Below are 20,035 nucleotides of genomic sequence, written 5' to 3'. Positions count from 1 at the left end.
AGTACCTCTGGTCCCTTCCGGAGATCCTCCATCGCTTGTTATCGTCACTTCAGAAAATGATGGCGATGAACAAAACGCGGAGTTTTCGGTGTTTGATTTGCCATGTCATGGGAAAAACAAAATAGGAACACTGTTTCTTACTTGTTTATTGTTATATACATTTAACCGTAAGGATACGCGCGCGCGTGCTCGCACACACATGCTCGGCTCACAAACAAGAAGGCCCGGGTTCGAATTCCGGGCGCGGCGAGGTAAATGGGCGAGTCTCTTAATGTGTAGACCCTGTTCACCTAGCAGCAAGTAGGTACGGAATGTAACCCGAGGGGTTGTGACCTCGCTGTCCCGGTGTGTGGTGTGTCAGTGGTCACTATGAGCTCTGAGCTCTTTCCGTAAGGGAACGGCTGGCTGGGTGACCAGCAGACCACTGTAGGTGAAACACACACACACACACACACACACGCACACACACACACTTGCTGTTGCAGCTTTCTTACAGTCTTAGCGTAAAAGCTCAGCTCTTCTCTTTACAATCTCCCTGCCAGATGCTACCACCAGTCCCTCTTCTGGTAGTGCAGCCACAGCCACGGACATGCAGGACAGACATCTTACAAGTCTTGCGACGAGTAACAGAGACCAAAAATCCACAACATTACAACCAACAGCCACTCTTCCTAATCTGCTTCATACAAAGAGTGCGTTTCTTAAATGTAATAAAATAGTCAGCATGTAATCAGTGTTTCAGTGATGGTTTGGTAGCTTATACCGTCACTGCTTCGAACCAAGAAAGATACTCGATCCTCCTTGCTTCACACCTACTCACGCCTCCCAACCAAGGCCCCGACCTCAGCAGTTCTCCAGCAGGTTGTCCGTGGATGTGCAGTCGTGTGGCGGCACTGCCACGATGTCCGTGGTCCCGAGGAGGACGTGGCCCGTTGATTTGAAGGACGCGTGGCTCCAGTTGTGAATATCCGAAGCTCTGGGAAAAGTAAGTCTGCTGGTCCTCTGCCCTGCCTCTTCCCTGTTCCTCTCTTCTCGGGTTTTTTGTGCCTGGATGCGAACCTTGATCAGTATCACAGCTGGCAAAGGAAGGGACAGAAAAGAGCAAATTACTTCTAGCCAGTTTTGATGTGGTTCACTGAGGCTAAGGGAAGCGAATAGTGTCAATTTAGTGTTTTTTTTTTTATTTATTTATTTGTGTGTGTGTGTGTGTGTGTGTGTGTGTGTTTCATATGCCAAGAACTGTGAGGTAAAAAGTGACAAACTAAATTAAAGTGAATGAGCCTACCCTGTAACTAGCATAGCAAGATGATGCTGTGTGGTGCCTGTCAGGAGCAGTGAGAGACGCCTAACAACAAAAATGTGACCTCGAGAGAGATGCAAACTCACCCACGCCTGCAGGACGCCATCCTCCCCCAGCCATCCCCAGCGTAACGGAGCACGCGCTACGCTGGTGACGGGAAGTGGTGGAGATGTGCTGGTGATGGGAGGTGCTAGGGGGTGGCGTGGTGGTGATGGGAAGTACTGGAGGAATGGTATGCTAGTGATAGGAGGTGCTGAGGGAGTGGCGTGCTGGTGATGGGAAGTACTAGAGGAATGGCATGCTGGTGATAGGAGGTGCTGAGGGAGTGGCGTGCTGGTGATGGGAGGTGGTGGAGGAGAGACGTGCTGGTGATGGGAGGTAGTGGGGGAAAGATGTGCTGGTGACAGGAGGTGGTGGAGGAGAGACGTGCCGGTGATGGGAGGTGGTGGAGTAGAGACGTCCTGGTGATAGGAGGTGGTAGTGACTCGATAGGACGGAAGGTAATCGATGAGTGACAGCTCTGCAAACCTAACTTCATGAAATTATTTAATGAAGACACACACACACACACACACACACACACACCTATGGCCAGCAGGAGAGCGGCAAAACAGACGGTGAAGGCGATCCAGGTGACTGTGAGGGTGATGTATCGCACTGGCCATGAACTAACGCTGCCCTGAGAACTCTGCAGGAGAAACCACAGTACATGAGACAGAAAGACAGACAGACATAAAGACAGTGACAGACAGACATACAGACACACAAACAAACAGACAGCATTTTTTTTTTTCTTATATTCTTGCGGGCCATTTCGAAGAAAACTAGGTTATGATAGGCTAGGTTATGCTCTGTTTGATGAGGTGGTTAGGTTACGCTCCGTTTGATGAGTTGAGGGTTTGCTAGATTATGCTGGCTAATGTTAAGTTGTGTAGTAATTATCATAATTTTTAGGGGAAGCCATGAGAGTTGCTTGCCAGAAGGTGGGAAGGGATAGGCCCACTCAAGAAGTCGGGACTATCTTAGCGGTCCTGTTGTTTAGAATCATCGGTATTTTTTTTTCTGCTTCTCTTGATTATGCTTGCTTGCGGCCATACAGTCCGGTACACGAGGGCCACCAGGTGAAGGGAAGCAAGGCAGTTTGTTTCCACCTGCCGCGTCCACGAGCCACTCTCGCAGTTTCCACCTGCCGCGTCCACGAGCCACTCTCGCAGTCAGGCAACGCGTGACCTTCACCGCAAAAACTTTTAACGACGACTCCGCAAAATGTTTATGTAAAGGTCACTGGAAAGTTTACTTTAATTCAACCACTTTTCTGCGTGTACGTGATAGTTGTATAGCTGCGTATTATTGTTGAGAGATGGACGTTTTGATTTGTGAAGGACGTAAATGTTTGAATGGGGAAGTGACTAATTTGGCTCCAGTTACTATGTGTTTTAAGTTTTTGGATCGCATACCCATTTTAAGAGATGCTGATTTACACACACATACACAAACACATTATAGGTAAAAGAAATCCACTAAAAATGATAGCACCAGAGTACGTCAACTGAAGGAAAGACTAGACTTTAATTATAGATACGGAGACTGGCTCGCGCGCACACACACACACACACACACACACACACACACACACACACACACACACACACACAAACTCCAAGCACGAAGATAAGCCAACCTTCATTGTCTCAATTGACGTAAAGTGCATCGAGGAGAGAGGCTGACAACGCTGTGATAACCATAAGAACAATTGTATCGGTATTTTTTTTCTCAAGCTTCCCCCCCCCCTCTCTCTCTCTCATCAACTCCTGACATTTGGTGAAGGTTCAGGCGGGTGTTGTGTTTCCGTCTGCATGTAGGTCACCGGGATCACCTGCAAGAAGCCGTGACATTCCCACACTCGTATGTTGTTGATTTTTAGGCGTAGTAGATTATCTTCGGTCTTCGTACAACCTTCACTCGCGACGCTTTCACTTGTCCTCGGAATAACGTGCGTTAGTGTGAGCCTTGGCATCGCTATACTCATCTGCTTCGATATCAAAACAAGAAAAAGTTTTATAAGTTTTAACGTTGCTTTTTTTTTTTTTTAAGGAGTGTAAATAAAATAATGAGCAAAGCCACAGGTAAATGCTTGTATGAGTAGTTAGTTACCTAAATAGATTGACGGGGTTTTAACACTGCTTTCAGTTTTTTTTTTTTTTCTGCAAAAGAGAAAGTTCGATGAATTTCAACGTTCCTTTTTTTTTTTTTTCAAAGGAGCGTAAGTAAAATGATGGACAGAGCCACAGATAAACATTTGAAAGAAGACTTGCGTAAAAAGCTCCCGTATAGAAATTGAGAACAGGTTGAGCACAGTAATCGTACGAGGTCCAGTACCGTTCTTACTTAACAGTATGGAACCGTAAACTGTATGTGACTGTCGTGAAAGCAACGGAATGGAAAGGGAAGGAAGAAGGTAAAGGACATGGAGAGAGAGAGAGAGAGAGAGAGAGAGAGAGAGAGAGAGAGAGAGAGAGAGAGAGAGAGAGAGAGAGAGAAACGTTAAATACATGAATTGACACTTTTTATTTACTTATCTATTTACTATTTATTATTATTATCGTCATCATTTTCTTTGTCTTTATTCATTCATTATTTTTGTGTATTTATGCTGAAAGCGACATTATAAAGTGACGAAAGCAGACAATCTAACCTACTTGGTGTCAGAATACCCAGATCGTCTCTTCACCACTACAGATCACCATCTTTTGTTGAGCTGTGAACTGCGTGACTCGTTACACTCGGCTAATGGAACTGCCGCCACGCGTGAAGGCGAAATGATTAGGATACAAACACACGACCAAGGACTGCATTATCGAACATTTAGGCGCATTATCTCGATTAATCTAACACACTTCAGTTACATTTACGGGATTTCAAGGGTGTTTTCATGGTAATAATGATAGTTCAGCAAGGATTCTGCACCACTGATGGAGATTAAAACATTCGTGAGGGAAAAACTAATTTCTCTATAGACTTCGAAAACAATCATAATGGGAATCTAAAGTGCTTAATTAAAAAAAAAAATAGGCTTAGTAATACAAACTCGTACTTTTCATGTTTCATCTGTAAGGACTTGGCACATATTTTTAAACACTTTTGGCTCCTATCATAGCAATTTTCAAAAGCCACAGAGATAATTATTAGTCTTCTTAAGAATGTATTCTTATTGATGATGACGAATCCTTGTTAAAACTAACGGCAGAATCATGGAAACACTCGAAAACCTCACTACATTATAGCCTCCACTGCAGCCTGTTAAAAGTATAAAAAAAAATAGTCGAGATAAGATGCCCTAACGTTTAACCTTTTACTGCCAGGGAATTTTTTTTTTTTTTTTTTTCAGTAATCATGTACTATTATTATTTTTTTTTTTTTTTTGTAATACAGCCCTTGAAATAGTTTTGTTACCGAGAAAAGATTATATATTAACGTCTTTTTTTTTCTTTTTTTTCTGTATCTCTACAAACCATTTTTCTTCATGTTCAGAATGTGAATAAAGAATGGTCAGAACTGTGAAAGAGGTAAAAATACGGATGCTTGCTCCAAACCATTGGTCCTCATGGTGATCAAGATCGAATCCTTGAGATCAGTGCGGCATGGTCTGCATCAGATGTAGAACCGTTCCATTTTATGCTATGGTAATTTTTTGTTAATATTCAGAGCACTGTTAAAATCTATTTGGATGGACACACAAAAAAAAGTATTTATTTTTCTTGGCTATAAAACTATTCAAGAGACTGTAGTACAAAAAAAAATGTCCAATAAAACTGTAGGTGATTAAGGGAAATATAAAAAAAACAGTTGTCGAAAAAGTTCAGTGATTGAGGAGAATGTATGTTTAACACGGAAAAGGTTAAAAGTAGCGTTCATGGATTTCCGTGTAATAAATGTTAAGTGTCAATAAACTTGAAGACTTGAAATTCGTGCTCTAAATTCCAGAGGTCATACTGATGCAGCTTACTACTGCCACTGGGAATGACGAGAACTGTGACTGTATCCTGGAAGATGTGAGCGTTTGCAGGATGTGGCGCGATAAACTCAGCCTTTGTGCCACCACTACTAGAACAACTGAGACTGTAGTGCTGATATTGCGATTGCCTTTACTGCTGTTATTGTGATTCTTATTGTTATTATTATTAGGTTGTATTGCATGGTAGTATGATTAGTTTTTGTATTTCGTTATTTTCTTTATTATCGTTTGTTATTGTTTGTTTTTGCTGTTACTACTACTACTACTACTACTACTATTATCACCACAACCACTACCTGTACCACTACCATTAGTACTATCATCATTATCGTTATTATTATTAGGAAAGTTTGATTCAGTGACAGATTTAATTCGCCACAACAACGGGGTCATGTGGCGCCGGTATTGAGAGTGAAGACGCTTATCCGGCACGTATTCCGAAACCTTTTGCGATCTTAACACGACTGTTTTTCAAAGGTCACAGATGAATAGGCAGGTTTTCAGGACTATTTCTCCTTTTAATAATGTAGAAATGTTGCTAATCTGTCACTAGAGCCGTAAAAAAAAAAAAAAAAAAACAGCACACACTTAAAAACCAATGTAACTTCAACTGGAGCCTTTCGAAAATAGCGGAGTTGCGGCGCAGAAGGCTTTCGGAATATTCTCATGTGCGAGGGAGAAGTGGCAAGAAAGTATAGCGTCCTTAGTGTTGTCTCGAGGCATACTCGTACTACGTCATCACTCCTCCGTCAACACCTCGCTTGCCAGACTGACGATTGATATTTTTTACCTTTATTGGTGTTGCTGTGCATGTGGAAAAAATACGGTGGTCTAATCTTGGTCGGAACGTGCTATGTATTTTTATCATTTTTTTTAATATTTATTTATATATTTATTTATTTATTTATTTATCTAATTTATTTTATATTTTACTTATTAATTTAGTATATTATTCTTACTTATTAATTTTATTTTTTTATTCATTTACCTATTCATTTTGTTCTTCTGTTTATCTATTTAGATATTGTAATTTTTATCTTTTCATTTTATTATTTCTTATCCATCTGTTCCTCTGTTTCATTATTCTTTGTAAGCACTGTCAACGTTACCAAACGCGTCAAGGCTCCCGTGAACTCCGGCGCGACGAACGACAACCGGAGGACATGTTGATAAGGGACGACGAAAGTGTGAAGTGTAAACAGTTTAACCTTCACTTGTTGACTATCACATATTTCCATTGTATTATGTTTGTGTGTTATTTACGTCAATGAAAAATCGTCGAGGAGGAATAAAGAAAATTAGGACTTTTTCTTTTCTTTTCTTGCTTTCGAAGGATTTTTTTTTTTTTTTTTTCTTTCGAAGGCCACAGAAATAATAAGTCGGTTCAGGTTTTTGTCGCGAAGATGCCTTTATGCAACAGCGCTTCCCTCATGTAATAATGTCTTCCTTACTCTTCTTTTCCGCAAATAATAATATTCCTAATATCTGATTCCTTCTTCATAAGGTTACTGGAGTAGTTGTTCTTTTCCTCCTTCTAAAATTTGTATGATATTTTAGATTTTTTTTTTTCTCATCAAATAATAATCTTCCTAATATCTGATTTTCTTCTTCTGGATAAGGTTGCCAGAGCAATGTTTCTTTTCCTCCTTTCTTCTAAAATTTGTACAATATTTATTTAGTTTTTCCATGTTTTTCTTCTCATATGATAATATTCCATATATCTGATTCCTTCTGGATAAAGTTGCTGGAGGTATCCGAGACACCACAATATAAATCGGATTCTCATGGATTTTTTTTTTTTTTTTCCGTTAATGATCCCGAATCCTTGTTCAGTGTAGATTCATGAAAACTGTTTACAGTTTGGTACAGTGCAATGCGAATGTCAAGTATACTGTTGTGTAGTAATTGTATTGTTATCAATCCTGGTATTTACTGCACTAATTCGTATTTCCCCATAACTACAATTTCTATTTATCTTTCTGCTGTTTGTTTTTTATATTGTTTCTGTGCCTCAAGGTGAAATAACTGTAGGGAAAACTGGTGACTTACAAGGCCCGTATTCTGAAACGCTTTGCTCTCACTATGACTACGTATTTTCCAAGACCAGAGATGATTAGTAAGGTTCGCAAGACTACTGCTCCTGCTAATAATGTAGAAATCTTTTTAATCTGTCACTAGAACCGTAAAAATACCGTTAAATCCTCTTCAACTAGAGCTTTTTGAAGGTAGAGGACCTATGTTCCTGCCAATCCTTACCGATGCCGCTGGCGTAACAAACAGCCGAGTAAAGGAACACCTAAGGCATACGTAGGGTTGTGAAGGTTACTGGTGACGATAGAGACTAAGAGAGAATGGAAGTTACCTGGCAGAGGAATCAAACATGGGAAGTGTTGGTGAGAGGAACTAAGTAGCCGGTATGGTAGAAAAGGAAGGATGAAAGAGGAAAGAATTGTCAGGAGGGTAAAGTTTAGTTCATTTTCAGGATCTCCACAACCTCAATGTGGCAGGCAAGGCCGTCAAGTAGCACCATATTCGTATATTCATTGTTGCATGCGTTATTACCGCAATAGATCTGTGCTTCAAGCTAACCTAACCTCACCTAAGCACACTTACGTTCCAAATGACACGCAGTCTTCTGTTGGAATTTAATAGGAAGTAAATGAATAAAGTAAGTACGAAGGTAATGGCCACATACAACACTGAAGAATGCAATGTTACTAGCCAGGAAAGTTAAAAAAAATTAAAAACTTTAGTCCTCTTGAGAGACGGACCTGACTTAAAATAAAGTGACGATGGCTCATGGTCTCACCTGGCACAGGTACCAGGCGACCTGCACCGTGGCGTCGATGAAGAGCTGGTGGTCCTTGAAATGGCTGGCGTTTTGCTGGGCCTCCTGGATGGTGGCATTCGTCAGCACCCCGTTCAGAGAGTCACTCCACCACATCGCCATCTGTCGGTGAGTTGTGGAAATTCTTTATGCTCTTGTGGAACTTGGACTTTCTTTAAAAGGACTCCTGAAGGTTCAAATTTATTTTATCGTATCTTACGTCGACCTCGAGGAAGTCTAAAAGGACAAGATCGTGATTACACAGACATTTGAAGGAGTTCTCGAGCTTAAAATTGTATCTTCAATTCCTTATGAAGGATTCCAAAGCAAGCGTTATTGTGACATCCGCACAGAGAATCTTAAGGTTAAAAATAAGTTAATTTCATTTTAAATCCAATATGAATTACTGTAAAAAGTTAAAGCATCCCTTTTAAGGATTTTCAAAGCTATGAAATAATCATGGAACTATTCTAAATATATTCCCAAGAGTTATTATCACTTCCACCTTTGACCAGACTCAGGTCTTTCCACGCAACCCACCTGTGCTAGCAGGTTCCATAGAAATATAATGTAATACGAAAAAAAAAAAATTTCTCTCTCTCTCTCTCTCTCTCTCTCTCTCTCTCTCTCTCTCTCTCTCTCTCTCTCTCTCTCTCTCTCTCTCTCTCTCTCTCTCTCTCTCTCTCTCTCTCTCTCGTAATCACTTCCTGAGTGTCAATCATCATTTCCTGACTTCATGATATAATTATTATTTCACCAGCAGGGCATAAGTTGGGGCTGGTTGTGTTGCAGAGTCAAGATCACAAATCAATGAATATTTTGCACTGTTTTGCCTTCTCTCAATCTGAAGTGCTTTGATTTGCTGAGATTCCATCACTTATAGGCTGTTTGAAGAGACTGTCATCAGATCAGAGGACTTAATTGAGAAATGAGAAAGAAATGCAAAGCAATATGGAAGTGAGTTTGGGTCAGTTGACTTTTGATTACGACTGTTCATCACTGCTGTATGGAAAATCTTCAGCTGTTACGAAGATTATGAGCATTCTTTGTAGAAGGCTTTCGTGTTTCGTCTCTCTAAACAGTCAGTTCCCTGAAGAACCTTGGCGAGTGTGTGAAAGAATGCAGCTTATTCACAAGCTCGCTAAGATTGTTGTTCCTTGCAGATTGTGAGTGGATTGGAAAAGGGTTATTCAATAATCTGACCTTGGAAGCAGTAAACTTTTGCTTGCGGTATAAAAATTGTGTGTTGAAAATGTTAGTGACGTTCGTAGAGAAAAATTTGCTTCATCACCAACGAGAAACCGGAAAGGACAATTATAGACAAATGTTGTCATATGAAACAAATGCTATTATTATGAGATTTATGATCAGACAGGTTATGAGCAAACAAAGGCAGTTATAAACAAACGACAGTTGTTATGAACAGATAGAGGTCATTATAAACAGACAAAGAGAGTGATTTATAAACAGAGACAGACTGGTATATACTATCATGAAGATAAAAAGCAGTTGGCTTTCTATCGCAGGATATTCTTGATACGGAAAACGTACTTCCCCCGCCGAGCAGGGTCACCGGACCGCCGCATGGAGACAGACACGATGCCACCGAACGCCTCACCCACCATAGCCTCCACATTCAACTCATATTTACGTCGAATACTCGCACACAAAAAAAGCAATACATTATGGTAAGGCTTAAACCACAGGAAAATCATATTTACAAGGTTCATGGCCAGTAGAGCAGGGATTGGCAAACCGATGTCGAAGCTAGTTAGGAATATTAATTCCTGAAGATAATCTGTGTTCGCCCTTCACCCGTGATGGTGGTGGTGGTGGTGGTGGTGGTGATGATGGTGGAAATAGTAGTAGTAGTAGTAGTAGTAGTAGTAATAGTTATTGTAGTTCATATTTTTTTTGTTTTGTTCTTAGTTTCATTGCTGTTGTTTTGATTGTTAATGTTTTCTGTTTATTTTCGTTGCTACTGTTGTCTTTATTTTATTCTTGTTTGTTTGTTTTTATTTCGTTGTTGCTGCTGTTGTTTCTGCGTGTGCTGTTTTTGTTGTTGTTATTGCAACAGCAATAGTAGTTGTATAGTATTAGTAGCAGTTTATGGCAACAGCAGTAGTTGCTGTTATAGTAGTAGTGGCAGCAGAAACATTAACAACAACAGCGGCATCAGTCATAACGAAAATCAAAGTAATAATAGTAGCTTTATTCGTAATTGCAGCAGCAGTAGTCGTAGGAGTAACATCAACTGAGACAGTGGTGGCAGTCAGGAGGGAGAAGCATCACAGGCGCTGTAGAACTAAATTAAGTAACCACAGACCAGTCATTCCCGCCTACCTGTTCCCTCACGCCGACCAGGAGGATGACAGGGGTGGGGGTGGTGGTGAGGTTGTTTGCCGCCACCACCAATTCCTTCAGGTGCGCAATGCCCCTCGACCCCTCACCATCTCCCTCACCACCACCACCACTGCTCTGTTTGGTGCCAGTAGTGGTAGTGGTGATAGGCGTGGTAGTGGGCTTCGCGTCACCTGCTGGCATGAAGACTCAGTAAGGGAAAGGATGCTGTTGCGAGGAGTGAAGTGAGTAGACAAGTGAGGAGAAGGGTTTCAGGCGACAGTGAGTGATTCGGCTTCGGGACCTGTATTTTAAGGCATTTTGTCTTTCATAAGGACGGTTTTCAGAGCCCGCAGAAATTATTAATCTGATTTCATATGTTTTCTTTTTATTTTTCTTTCTATTTCAGTAATGATGCATAATCCTAGTTAAACTATCAACAGAATCATGAAAACACTAACATGTTAAAACTAATCGAGATTTTTAAGAATGCCGTCCTCGCTAATCATCACATAGAAGGAAACTGGGAGTTGATAAGGAAGAAAATATGAACAGTCAAGAGAGAGTTGTTTGTTATAAACCAACCGTGAAAGACAAAAACAAATCGAAATTGTAGAAACGCAGGAAAAAGAAAAATTATACATACATAATGAGCATACAGTTTTAACGTCATCTTTAAGCCATATGTTGACACTAAATGTTGACACTAAACTTCAAGTACGAGTATGTAAATCAAATAATGGTGACCTGGAAACGGTGGCGAGGCTAAGGAAGCGGGAAAGGTGGAGTAGAAAGTAGGAGATAATAAACTGAGAGAAAAGGATGGGCAGGAGAGTAATAAACTGAGAGAAAAGATGGGTAGGAAAATGATATAATGAGCGAGAGCGAGAGAGAAGACAGTGAAGGAAAGAGGAGAGACATGAGGGAAAGAAGTTACGGGTGGGGCGTGGAAGGCAGGGAAGACAGGGAAGAGCAACGAGATGGATGCAAGGTGAGGTGCTGCAAGGCGCTTTACCGTCATGGGGGAGAGTGGCGGCCAGGAATACCAGCGGCATGTGTCCGGTTTTCTCCCCACATCTTGTCAGTACCTCGATAACGACCCGGCCTGGGGTACACCAAAGGCATAAGAGTGAGTGTGTGTGTGTGTGTGTGTGTGTGTGTGTGTGTGTGTGTATATATATATATATATATATATATATATATATATATATATATATATATATATATATATATATATATATATATATATATATATATAGTTATTAAAAATAAAGTAAATCACAACACAACACAACATGCGAGAAATTTCCAGAAATCTGCATGTTGTTGACCTCATTCGAGTGGAAAAGAATTTTGTAATGTTGGGGTGGGACAAGGCAGTGATACGTTCCACCTAACCTAACCTAACCTAAGGGAGTAAGAATAAGAAAAAAAAATAGGAAATAGAGCCGCGTGAATTTTTATACTTACCCACTAACTACTAGTAAACATCATCAAACGGGCTGTTTTGTCCCTTCACTAACTCTTGGATAGGTGTGTGCTGATAACAATTTCAGATTTAATCAATTAAGATCTTAATCTTACAGTTCATTTACTTACGGTTGACAGGCTGTACCAGATGGTCAGGATCACAAAGGACGTGGTCGATGAGGGATCCGCCGCCTTCCCCACAAGATTTTAAGTGGTACTCTGCTGCCAGTCCTGCGCCTGGAGGAGACAGGTTGGTTACTTCAGCGAACTCGACAAGTAGTGGGGAAATTAAGGCATTGGAAGGTGTTAGGTGTTGCGAGCCTTGCCTGGGAGGGTGTTGGCGGCCAGGAGGAGGAAGAGAGGCACCAGGGAACTTTGCATCTCCTTCGCTCCTGTGTCAACCACGTCTTCACTAGTGGCGGAGGTTCACACTGCCGCACCCTGACCACTCTTAGCACCACACTGATATTAACTGTGGACCGGATGTCTGGTGTGTGTGTGTATGTGTGTGTGTGTGTGTGTGCGTGTGTGTGTAATATACCTCTTTTGTAACTGTATTTGTAATTACATCACGAATAGGAATATTTTTCTGATAATTATTTATTTATACATGTATCTTACATTTTAAATAGGAAACTCTATATAGAATGATAGATGATTTCATTTGGCCTCCATCTGTCTAGTCTGGGATGCAGCATTACTCATCCCTTCCCCATCCCCCTACTACCCCTCCATCTGTCCAGCCTGCGGTGCATACTATATTCTAGAGGCATTTCCTGCTATTATTTATTATTTTCTCCGTTTCATTCTTTCGTAGACGTATTTGATTGGGAAGAATGAAAGAAAATGACCAAATTCTCACTAAAAGACATTATATACTACTACTACTACTACTGTCATCACCACTACACTTCCAGCACTACTACTACTACTACTATACTACTACTACTACTACTACTACTACTACTATTACTACTACTACTACTATCTTCTTCTTCTTCTTCTTCTTCTTCTTCTTCTTCTTCTTCTTCTTCTTCTTCTTCTTCTTCTTCTTCTTCTTCTTCTTCTTCTTCTTCTTCTTCTTCTTCTTCTTCTTCTTCTTCTTCTTCTTCTTCTTCTTCTTCTTCTTCTTCTTCTTCTTCTTCTTCTTCTTCTTCTTCTTCTTCTTCTTCTTCTTCTTCTTCTTCTTCTTCTTCTTCTTCTTCTTCTTCTTCTTCTTCTTCTTCTTCTTCTTCTTCTTCTTCTTCTTCTTCTTCTTCTTCTTCTTCTTCTTCTTCTTCTTCTTCTTCTTCTTCTTCTTCTTCTTCTTCTTCTTCTTCTTCTTCTTCTTCTTCTTCTTCTTCTTCTTCTTCTTCTTCTTCTTCTTCTTCTTCTTCTTCTTCTTCTTCTTCTTCTTCTTCTTCTTCTTCTTCTTCTTCTTCTTCTTCTTCTTCTTCTTCTTCTTCTTCTTCTTCTTCTTCTTCTTCTTCTTCTTCTTCTTCTTCTTCTTCTTCTTCTTCTTCTTCTTCTTCTTCTTCTTCTTCTTCTTCTTCTTCTTCTTCTTCTTCTTCTTCTTCTTCTTCTTCTTCTTCTTCTTCTTCTTCTTCTTCTTCTTCTTCTTCTTCTTCTTCTTCTTCTTCTTCTTCTTCTTCTTCTTCTTCTTCTTCTTCTTCTTCTTCTTCTTCTTCTTCTTCTTCTTCTTCTTCTTCTTCTTCTTCTTCTTCTTCTTCTTCTTCTTCTTCTTCTTCTTCTTCTTCTTCTTCTTCTTCTTCTTCTTCTTCTTCTTCTTCTTCTTCTTCTTCTTCTTCTTCTTCTTCTTCTTCTTCTTCTTCTTCTTCTTCTTCTTCTTCTTCTTCATATATATATATATATATATATATATATATATATATATATATATATATATATATATATATATATATATATATATATATATATATATATATATATATATATATATATATATATATATATATATATATATATATATATATATATATATAATTTGCCGTTTAAATCCTGGTCGCACGGACTACATCACTATTTCAGTGTCTTTTGTGGTTACAGATATGGTGGGCGGCCTGGAAGCAATGGTAAAAAAAAAGAAAAAAAAAAAACTCGGCTGGTAATGTTTTTTTTTGCGTTAAAAGGGTGGTATGGAAGACAGCGGGGCCAATAGCGAGTTGGCTTCTCATTCGTGACGTCATACCGACTCCTCCCATTATGCCTCCATGGTACAATAGAAAGAGGAGTCATCGAGTATTTAAGCCATTGGTACCTGTGTTTTTATTTTTGCTCTCTTGGTAGCGTCATCAGTAGCAAAAATGGTTGATTTTAATTAACTGCTCCTGGAGATCAAGCACGTTATATTAGTGATACGTACTCCTTGGTACATCCTCGTGATCAGATATGATAAAACTACCACGTCTAAGCGAGTTTAGACTGCATAGTTGCCAGAAGAAAACGGGAAGCGAAGTAGTTTCCACTCTTGTTATAAACCTCACTGCCACCCAACCCAATCCAAAGCTTCGAGCCGTGCTGTACTACGCTCATTTTTTGTTCCTGCCGCCTGGGTACACGAACCTGTGGCCTCTGTTATTTCCTTCATGGTGAGTAACCAGAAGGCGTTTTCTTTGTCTTTGTATGCGACTGAAACTGATCGTGTTGATTTGTATGTTTCTTTTATTTTTATTTTTTTTCCCCATAGGCACGCAGACATAGTTCACTTTGGGTCATGTGCTCGGGTTTCGATCTTCTCGTATACTTACTGCTGCAGTGCTCCTCACTCAAATCATCATGGTGGTTTCTTTCTTCCCCTTTTGGTGCTCCGACTGTACTTGACTAGAGTGCCTCATTCACCTTATAGTGTCTTTTTTTTCTCCTATGTTAGTGCTTAATTGTGCCCGTGCACATTTCATGAGTGGTCATACGCTTCAGACGCTTGTCAGTGTGTGCTCCCCAGCAATGTTTATTAGTCGTCCTGTGGCTCCCTTGTCAGAGGATTAATGTTGCGTGGGTCTTTTCTTTAATGCGTCTCCCTCTGGTCTTTAGCTTTGGGAGCTTCGAAATAATCCTGAAGGAAAGAAAACTTGAGCGGAGCAAGTTGGTTTTATTCTTTCTCTGTTGTCACATTGTGAATTCGGACTGCATCTTCACCAACGCCGCACTGAGCAATTTAAAGGGCTAAAGGGAGAATTACACTTGGTAATTTTTCTATTTCTATAGAACAATTACCCCGCAAGTAGCCGCGGGTGCATTCTAGGAACCTATACAAGTTATCTTTGTGACGGCTGCAGAACCAAGAGAGGAGTAGTGGTCAACGTTTGGCAGAGCTTGCTCTGGTTGCCTCAGCTGGTTTATTATTAGATACAGAATGAAAAAATTGGGATGAGCTGATGCAGAAGTATCACTAGTCTTCTTTGTTTATAAGTGGGATGTGTGAGTGAAACAAGTTGATATGGAGGTGTTGCTCAATCTCTGTTGTAAATATTTCACCAATTCATTTCAGCATGGGTAATGTTCTCATGTGGGGACTTAAATGCCAGTAATTGTAAATTCTGAGTATCACTTTGCACTTGAGATACTTTTTTTTTTTTTTTGTGGATGCTGTAGAATTAGTTAGTGAGAAGTAAAAAAATGCAATTGCTGCATTCCTTTGTAGATTAAACAAAATATGCCAAATAGTAGCATGTAAGAACTGTTGTGCATCATTTGAGATTTCTATTATTAGAGGAAAGACCTTTGTATTAAAATCTTCTACTGCCTACTCCAGTTTCTTGCAAATTGTGTATCTTAATTTTTTTTTTTCCCAGTTTACTTTCTCCTGCCTGCATCTTTCTTACTCCCCTTCCTCATTGTATGTAATTCCTTTGTCACACACATTCATGGGTGGCTATTTCTCCTTTCAATGCAGAGAAAATCTGTAATCCTCTCCTGGATTCCGTATACTGTCATAGTATCATTGTTTTGGTAAACTTTTTAATTATTTTGAAGATCTAATCTTGCAGTAAACATGTATAGTTTTTTTTTTGTATTTAGGTGGAGTGGTTCTGCCAGCATCCACCACAGTATCTGCATCACTTGTTTATTCTTAAAAGAAATGTTTTTCAATGCCTTTGGGAAATATGTCTTATGCACTTCTGGTTGAGGATCATGATGTGCACATTCATTAAACTAGTTTTCAAGAAGCAACTAGAGAGTAAACTTTCCAATCACAGCATTTGGAAGACGAGAGAAGAAGCAGAAAGAGCAAGAAAACCCGTAAGTGATACAAGTTTCTTAGAGCTTCCATTACAATGGGTACAGCTCAAATCTACTTCATCTACCCTTTCAACCCTGCCCCAGTGTCCTCATAATGGTAAGGACTACAATTACTTGTGTTTCTTTTGCCAAGTGGTTTTGTTTAATATTTAACCTTTTGAAAAGGAACAAAGTTCACTTAGTCCTCCACTTTATCTTCTTTTCTTATTCTTGATCATTATCAGCTGACTTTAGAAAGGCTACAGAAGATGTTAACTGTTAGCTGTTGGATGGACAGGAAAATCATAACTTATCCTATCCATCCAAGCCAGGATTTTAATTCAAGTTTTGAGTCCATTATGTTACCACCAGTTACATTCTTGACACCACTGTAATGAGGTAATGACTTCATTCAAAGGTATGAATTTTAAATGATGCACACAACAGGCTTCTATCTGCTAAGCTTTTACTTAACATAGCTTCATCTGTAAAGTAATGCAGATATTTCATCTCTGTTTGAGCTGTTTGTTAACAAAGTCCTTTTACCACAAAAACAATTGACAGTAGACAGTCATTACGTCTTACTCTCACTCTGAAGTACTTCCAAGTTTCAGTGTTGTCATGGATAACACTGCATATTTTATGCCTAACAATTAAGCAAGTCTGAATTTAAATCAATGGATGGCAAGCATATATAGCTGTCCTATTGACATTCTGAAGTTACCTGATGATTATCTAGGATAGTCCATGACCAGAGGAGTAAATTGTTTAGTATGTTCCTTTGCACTGGGATGAATATTCCACAAAGGTGCAAGTAATCCATAATATTAAAACAAGTATCCAGTATGAATATTAATCATGAGTATTTGGATCAGTTACACATTAAGCCTCATGTGTGAAGGAATATTAAAATGGGTACTGAGTATGACTGTTTGTATTCAGATCATGCAGAGGCTAGGATGTGAAGAACACCTGTGAATATGAAATGTAAGCTTTTAGATGCTTTATTCAGGCAATCCTGGGGGTTTGTTAGTTAGTCTAGAATAATCTTGCTGGTATAATTCCAGTGACAGGAAAAGCACAGTTATTGCAATTACTGCAGCCATCAATACTGAAGCACATTCCTCACATCAGTGAGAAATTTTGTATAAATCCTGGATGGGAGACTTGTAGTGATCAGTGTCCAAACTCAAGGATTGGATTGACACATCAGGACACAGATAGCAATAATTTATTAGGCCTTAACACATATGGGTCAGAACCCCAAGTTTCTACTTCCCACATGTCACTGATAAACAAGTGAGATGGCCAAGATATATTTGCCAATGTTACATCGGAAAAAATGTACACACACACACACACACACACACACACACACACACACACACACTTGGCTCACAACAGAGAAGGCCTGGGTTTGAGTCCCAGGGGGCAGTGAGGCAAATGGGCGAGCCTCTTAACATGTAGTCCCTGTCCACCTACCAGCAAGTAGGTATGGGATGTAACCCAAGAGGTTGTGACCTTGCTGTCCTGGTATGTGGTGTGTGAGTGATCTCAGTCCTACCCAAAGATCAGTCACTATGAGCTCTGAGCTTTTTCTGTAAAGTAACAGCTGGCTGGGTGACCAGCAGATGGCTGTAGGTGAACACATGCACACATAGTCTCACACACATACACACACACACACACACACTACAATGATATGACAATGATATGCAGCAGGTATAAAATTCATACTATAATGCCCATGCACTAGACTCTTCACCTTCAGCACTGGGTTTGGAATTCCTGGTCAAGAAAATAATGAGCACTAAAAGCCAGTGGTGTGGGAAGTGCTCTGAGTGGGGTCTGACCCAGGATCACAATGGTTTCTCCAAAAAAACACTCCAACATACTATACCCAAAATCTACTCCAATCACCAGCTCCTCATTCTAACCAGCAACAAATTTAACTGAAAACCTCACTACAGGCTAATCTTTAATATTTGTTTTTAGGTTTATACAAGTGTGTAAAGTTTGGCAGTTTGATCAGAGGAGGGGTGGATACATTCACAGCACCTGTACTGTGAACTTGTCCTGTCTCTGATCAAAACCTGACAAGCTGGATCACACGTGGATGCTGTAGTCAGTGGGGGGTCGAGGAGGGAAGGCCGGCCGTCTGGAATGTGGCAAAATGTACAGAGTTAGTATGTCTACTGCTCTTCCTTCAACATAGCTGTATGCAGAAAAAATCCTAAACCAAAGGATACATAAACATTTTTAGATATAAATTCACCTGGGAATTTTTAGCTATAAATTCACCTGGGAATTCTCATTTTTATCAAAGCAAGAAACTTTCCAAAAATCATTTTAAATGTTTTGTAATATTTGTCATTATGCAAGTATCCAGCAACTGGAAAATGTCAGGAGGTACCTTGTTTTTAAAATACCCAGCTCTCATGTCTTTTCATTACCTTGGAAGTGTTTAAAATTGCAAAATGTATTAAAATATGAGAGTGTACCAAAGAAGACCAAGTGTCATAAGTGTAAGGTAATGAATAACTCTTGTAATGGAATGACACAATGGGCAAGGCTGACTGACCAACATCCTCTTAGATCTAATCAATACTCAGCTCAGATGGTAAAATGTGTCCAATCAGCACTAATCAGAAATTTAATTCTTGGCTGCTCCCTCTCACTATTTTTTAAAATTTTTTGAATGAGTTAACTTGTCTGCTGCTACTTTTGAGGACTCTTGCTTTGGTAGATGTAGATCTAAAGGTAAAAATGAGAGGGAGCAACTGAGATATTGAATCCCTGGTGAAATATATGTTCAATTTTACCACTATAATAACTATGAAGACCCTGATAGCTATTATTTATCCTTAAAAATATTTTCCCACTATATGTAAAGTATTTAAGACATGGATGAAGTTGGGAGGTGAGTGCAAAATTTAACTTGCTCATGCTATGGGTGTCACATTCTGTGCTGCCTCCTTGGTACCACTCTCAGATTGAAAGTTAGGAATTATGTGAAGAAAAAGATCCCAACTATGAGTACAACTGACAACTTTCGTCAAACATGAATTTTGTCAATCATAGTTGAAATCTTTTCAAGTCACTCCCAACTTGTGACAGTTGTATAGGCTAACTGTGGTGTGTCAGCATTGTCTTGAACATAGCATCAATCTGAAATATGGTGAGATGAAATGAGAGAGGGATGTATTCATTTTTATTTACTCATTGTAACATTCATTCCTTGCTACATTCCTACAACAAATATCCCCTAAAATGCATTCTGTTCATCCCTTGTATACACCATCCTAACTAATGCTGCTCTATCTTTTTCTTTTTACCGACATCTTTTGCATTTTCTCATCTTCCTAAGCATTTCTTTGTGAACTTGAAACTGTTTTTGGTCTCCTACCACTAATTGTCATCTGTATGCTATTTATTAACTTTTGCCAGCTCAACTTCTTTCACCAGATGGAATCTTATATTTACTCTACAGCCATACTTCATATGTGTAGCTGCCCGAAGGTAGCTAAAGGATTTTAGACTCACACGGTGACACAAATCATTTACTGCATTTGGTCAAACCTGAAGACATACATAATAACGTAATATAAACATAAGATGTGTGTAGCACTACTAACCATTACATACTGTATCACCATAATGCATCTCTAATCATGGATTATGACAATTAGGGCAACCGACCCTCATAATACAGATGTGGTGGAACTCGCGTATTTCGGGTCTTAAGGAGGCCTGTCACCAAGCAACACCTGCATCTATATTGTAGTGGTCCAATCTTTCCTCAAGTAGTCACACCCAAATGTGGTGGCAGTACGAAGGGATCTGTCCCTCTGGGCTTCGTCCCTAC

General features: G+C 39.6%; 2 protein-coding genes and 1 long non-coding RNA gene across 9 annotated transcripts in view; 1 reads left to right on the top strand and 2 right to left on the bottom strand.

The window, feature by feature from the left end:
• Positions 1-129: 129 nt before the first annotated feature.
• On the bottom strand, positions 130-12,446 carry LOC135105815 (uncharacterized). Of its 3 annotated transcripts, none has more exons than XM_064014397.1 (7): positions 12,279-12,436; positions 12,082-12,189; positions 11,498-11,587; positions 10,486-10,679; positions 8,125-8,265; positions 1,886-1,988; positions 130-1,076 (listed from the first exon to the last, which is right to left on the bottom strand). In XM_064014397.1, exons 1-7 carry the CDS (start codon positions 12,331-12,333, stop codon positions 844-846), a joined length of 924 nt encoding a protein of 307 aa, XP_063870467.1. In that variant the 5' UTR covers positions 12,334-12,436; the 3' UTR covers positions 130-843. The 3 variants fall into 3 exon arrangements, with proteins under 3 accessions (XP_063870467.1, XP_063870468.1, XP_063870469.1); XM_064014398.1 differs by having other exon boundaries at positions 10,486-10,676; XM_064014399.1 differs by lacking the exon at positions 8,125-8,265 and having other exon boundaries at positions 12,279-12,446.
• On the top strand, positions 845-18,344 carry LOC135105816 (uncharacterized). 3 transcript variants are annotated; one of them, XR_010271016.1, is made up of 7 exons: positions 845-985; positions 5,285-5,459; positions 8,134-8,271; positions 9,669-9,830; positions 12,091-12,202; positions 16,149-16,288; positions 18,166-18,344. It is a non-coding gene; the product is annotated as an uncharacterized LOC135105816 (long non-coding RNA). The 3 variants fall into 3 exon arrangements; XR_010271014.1 differs by lacking the exon at positions 5,285-5,459 and having other exon boundaries at positions 847-985; XR_010271015.1 differs by lacking the exons at positions 5,285-5,459; positions 16,149-16,288; positions 18,166-18,344 and adding an exon at positions 13,999-14,436 and having other exon boundaries at positions 847-985.
• Positions 17,387-20,035, bottom strand: part of LOC135105812 (cell adhesion molecule Dscam1-like) — a 41,610-nt gene continuing 38,961 nt past the window's right edge. For all 3 annotated transcript variants that reach the window (XM_064014391.1, XM_064014389.1, XM_064014392.1), the window contains one exon: positions 17,387-18,328. Coding sequence is in view for 2 of the 3 variants with exons in the window: in XM_064014389.1 (XP_063870459.1) it covers positions 18,277-18,328 (52 nt within the window). In the remaining variant the exon portion in view is untranslated. The remainder of the gene's footprint in view (positions 18,329-20,035) is intronic.

This window comes from Scylla paramamosain, chromosome 12, assembly GCF_035594125.1.
Source record: "Scylla paramamosain isolate STU-SP2022 chromosome 12, ASM3559412v1, whole genome shotgun sequence".
Taxonomy (NCBI): Eukaryota; Metazoa; Arthropoda; class Malacostraca; order Decapoda; family Portunidae; genus Scylla; species Scylla paramamosain.
This window is presented reverse-complemented; position numbering and strand designations above follow the sequence as displayed.

Bases quoted from the DNA above. Each gene is read 5' to 3' on its own strand.
- LOC135105815 (XM_064014397.1), bottom strand. From the start codon at position 12,333: ATGCAAAGTTCCCTGGTGCCTCTCTTCCTCCTCCTGGCCGCCAACACC. The intron at 12,190-12,278 runs GCAAGGCTCGCA...TGTCTCCTCCAG, and splicing joins GGCCGCCAACACCCTCCCAG to GCGCAGGACTGGCAGCAGAG. The intron at 1,989-8,124 runs GTGAGACCATGA...TTTCTCCTGCAG, and splicing joins TCGCCTGGTACCTGTGCCAG to AGTTCTCAGGGCAGCGTTAG.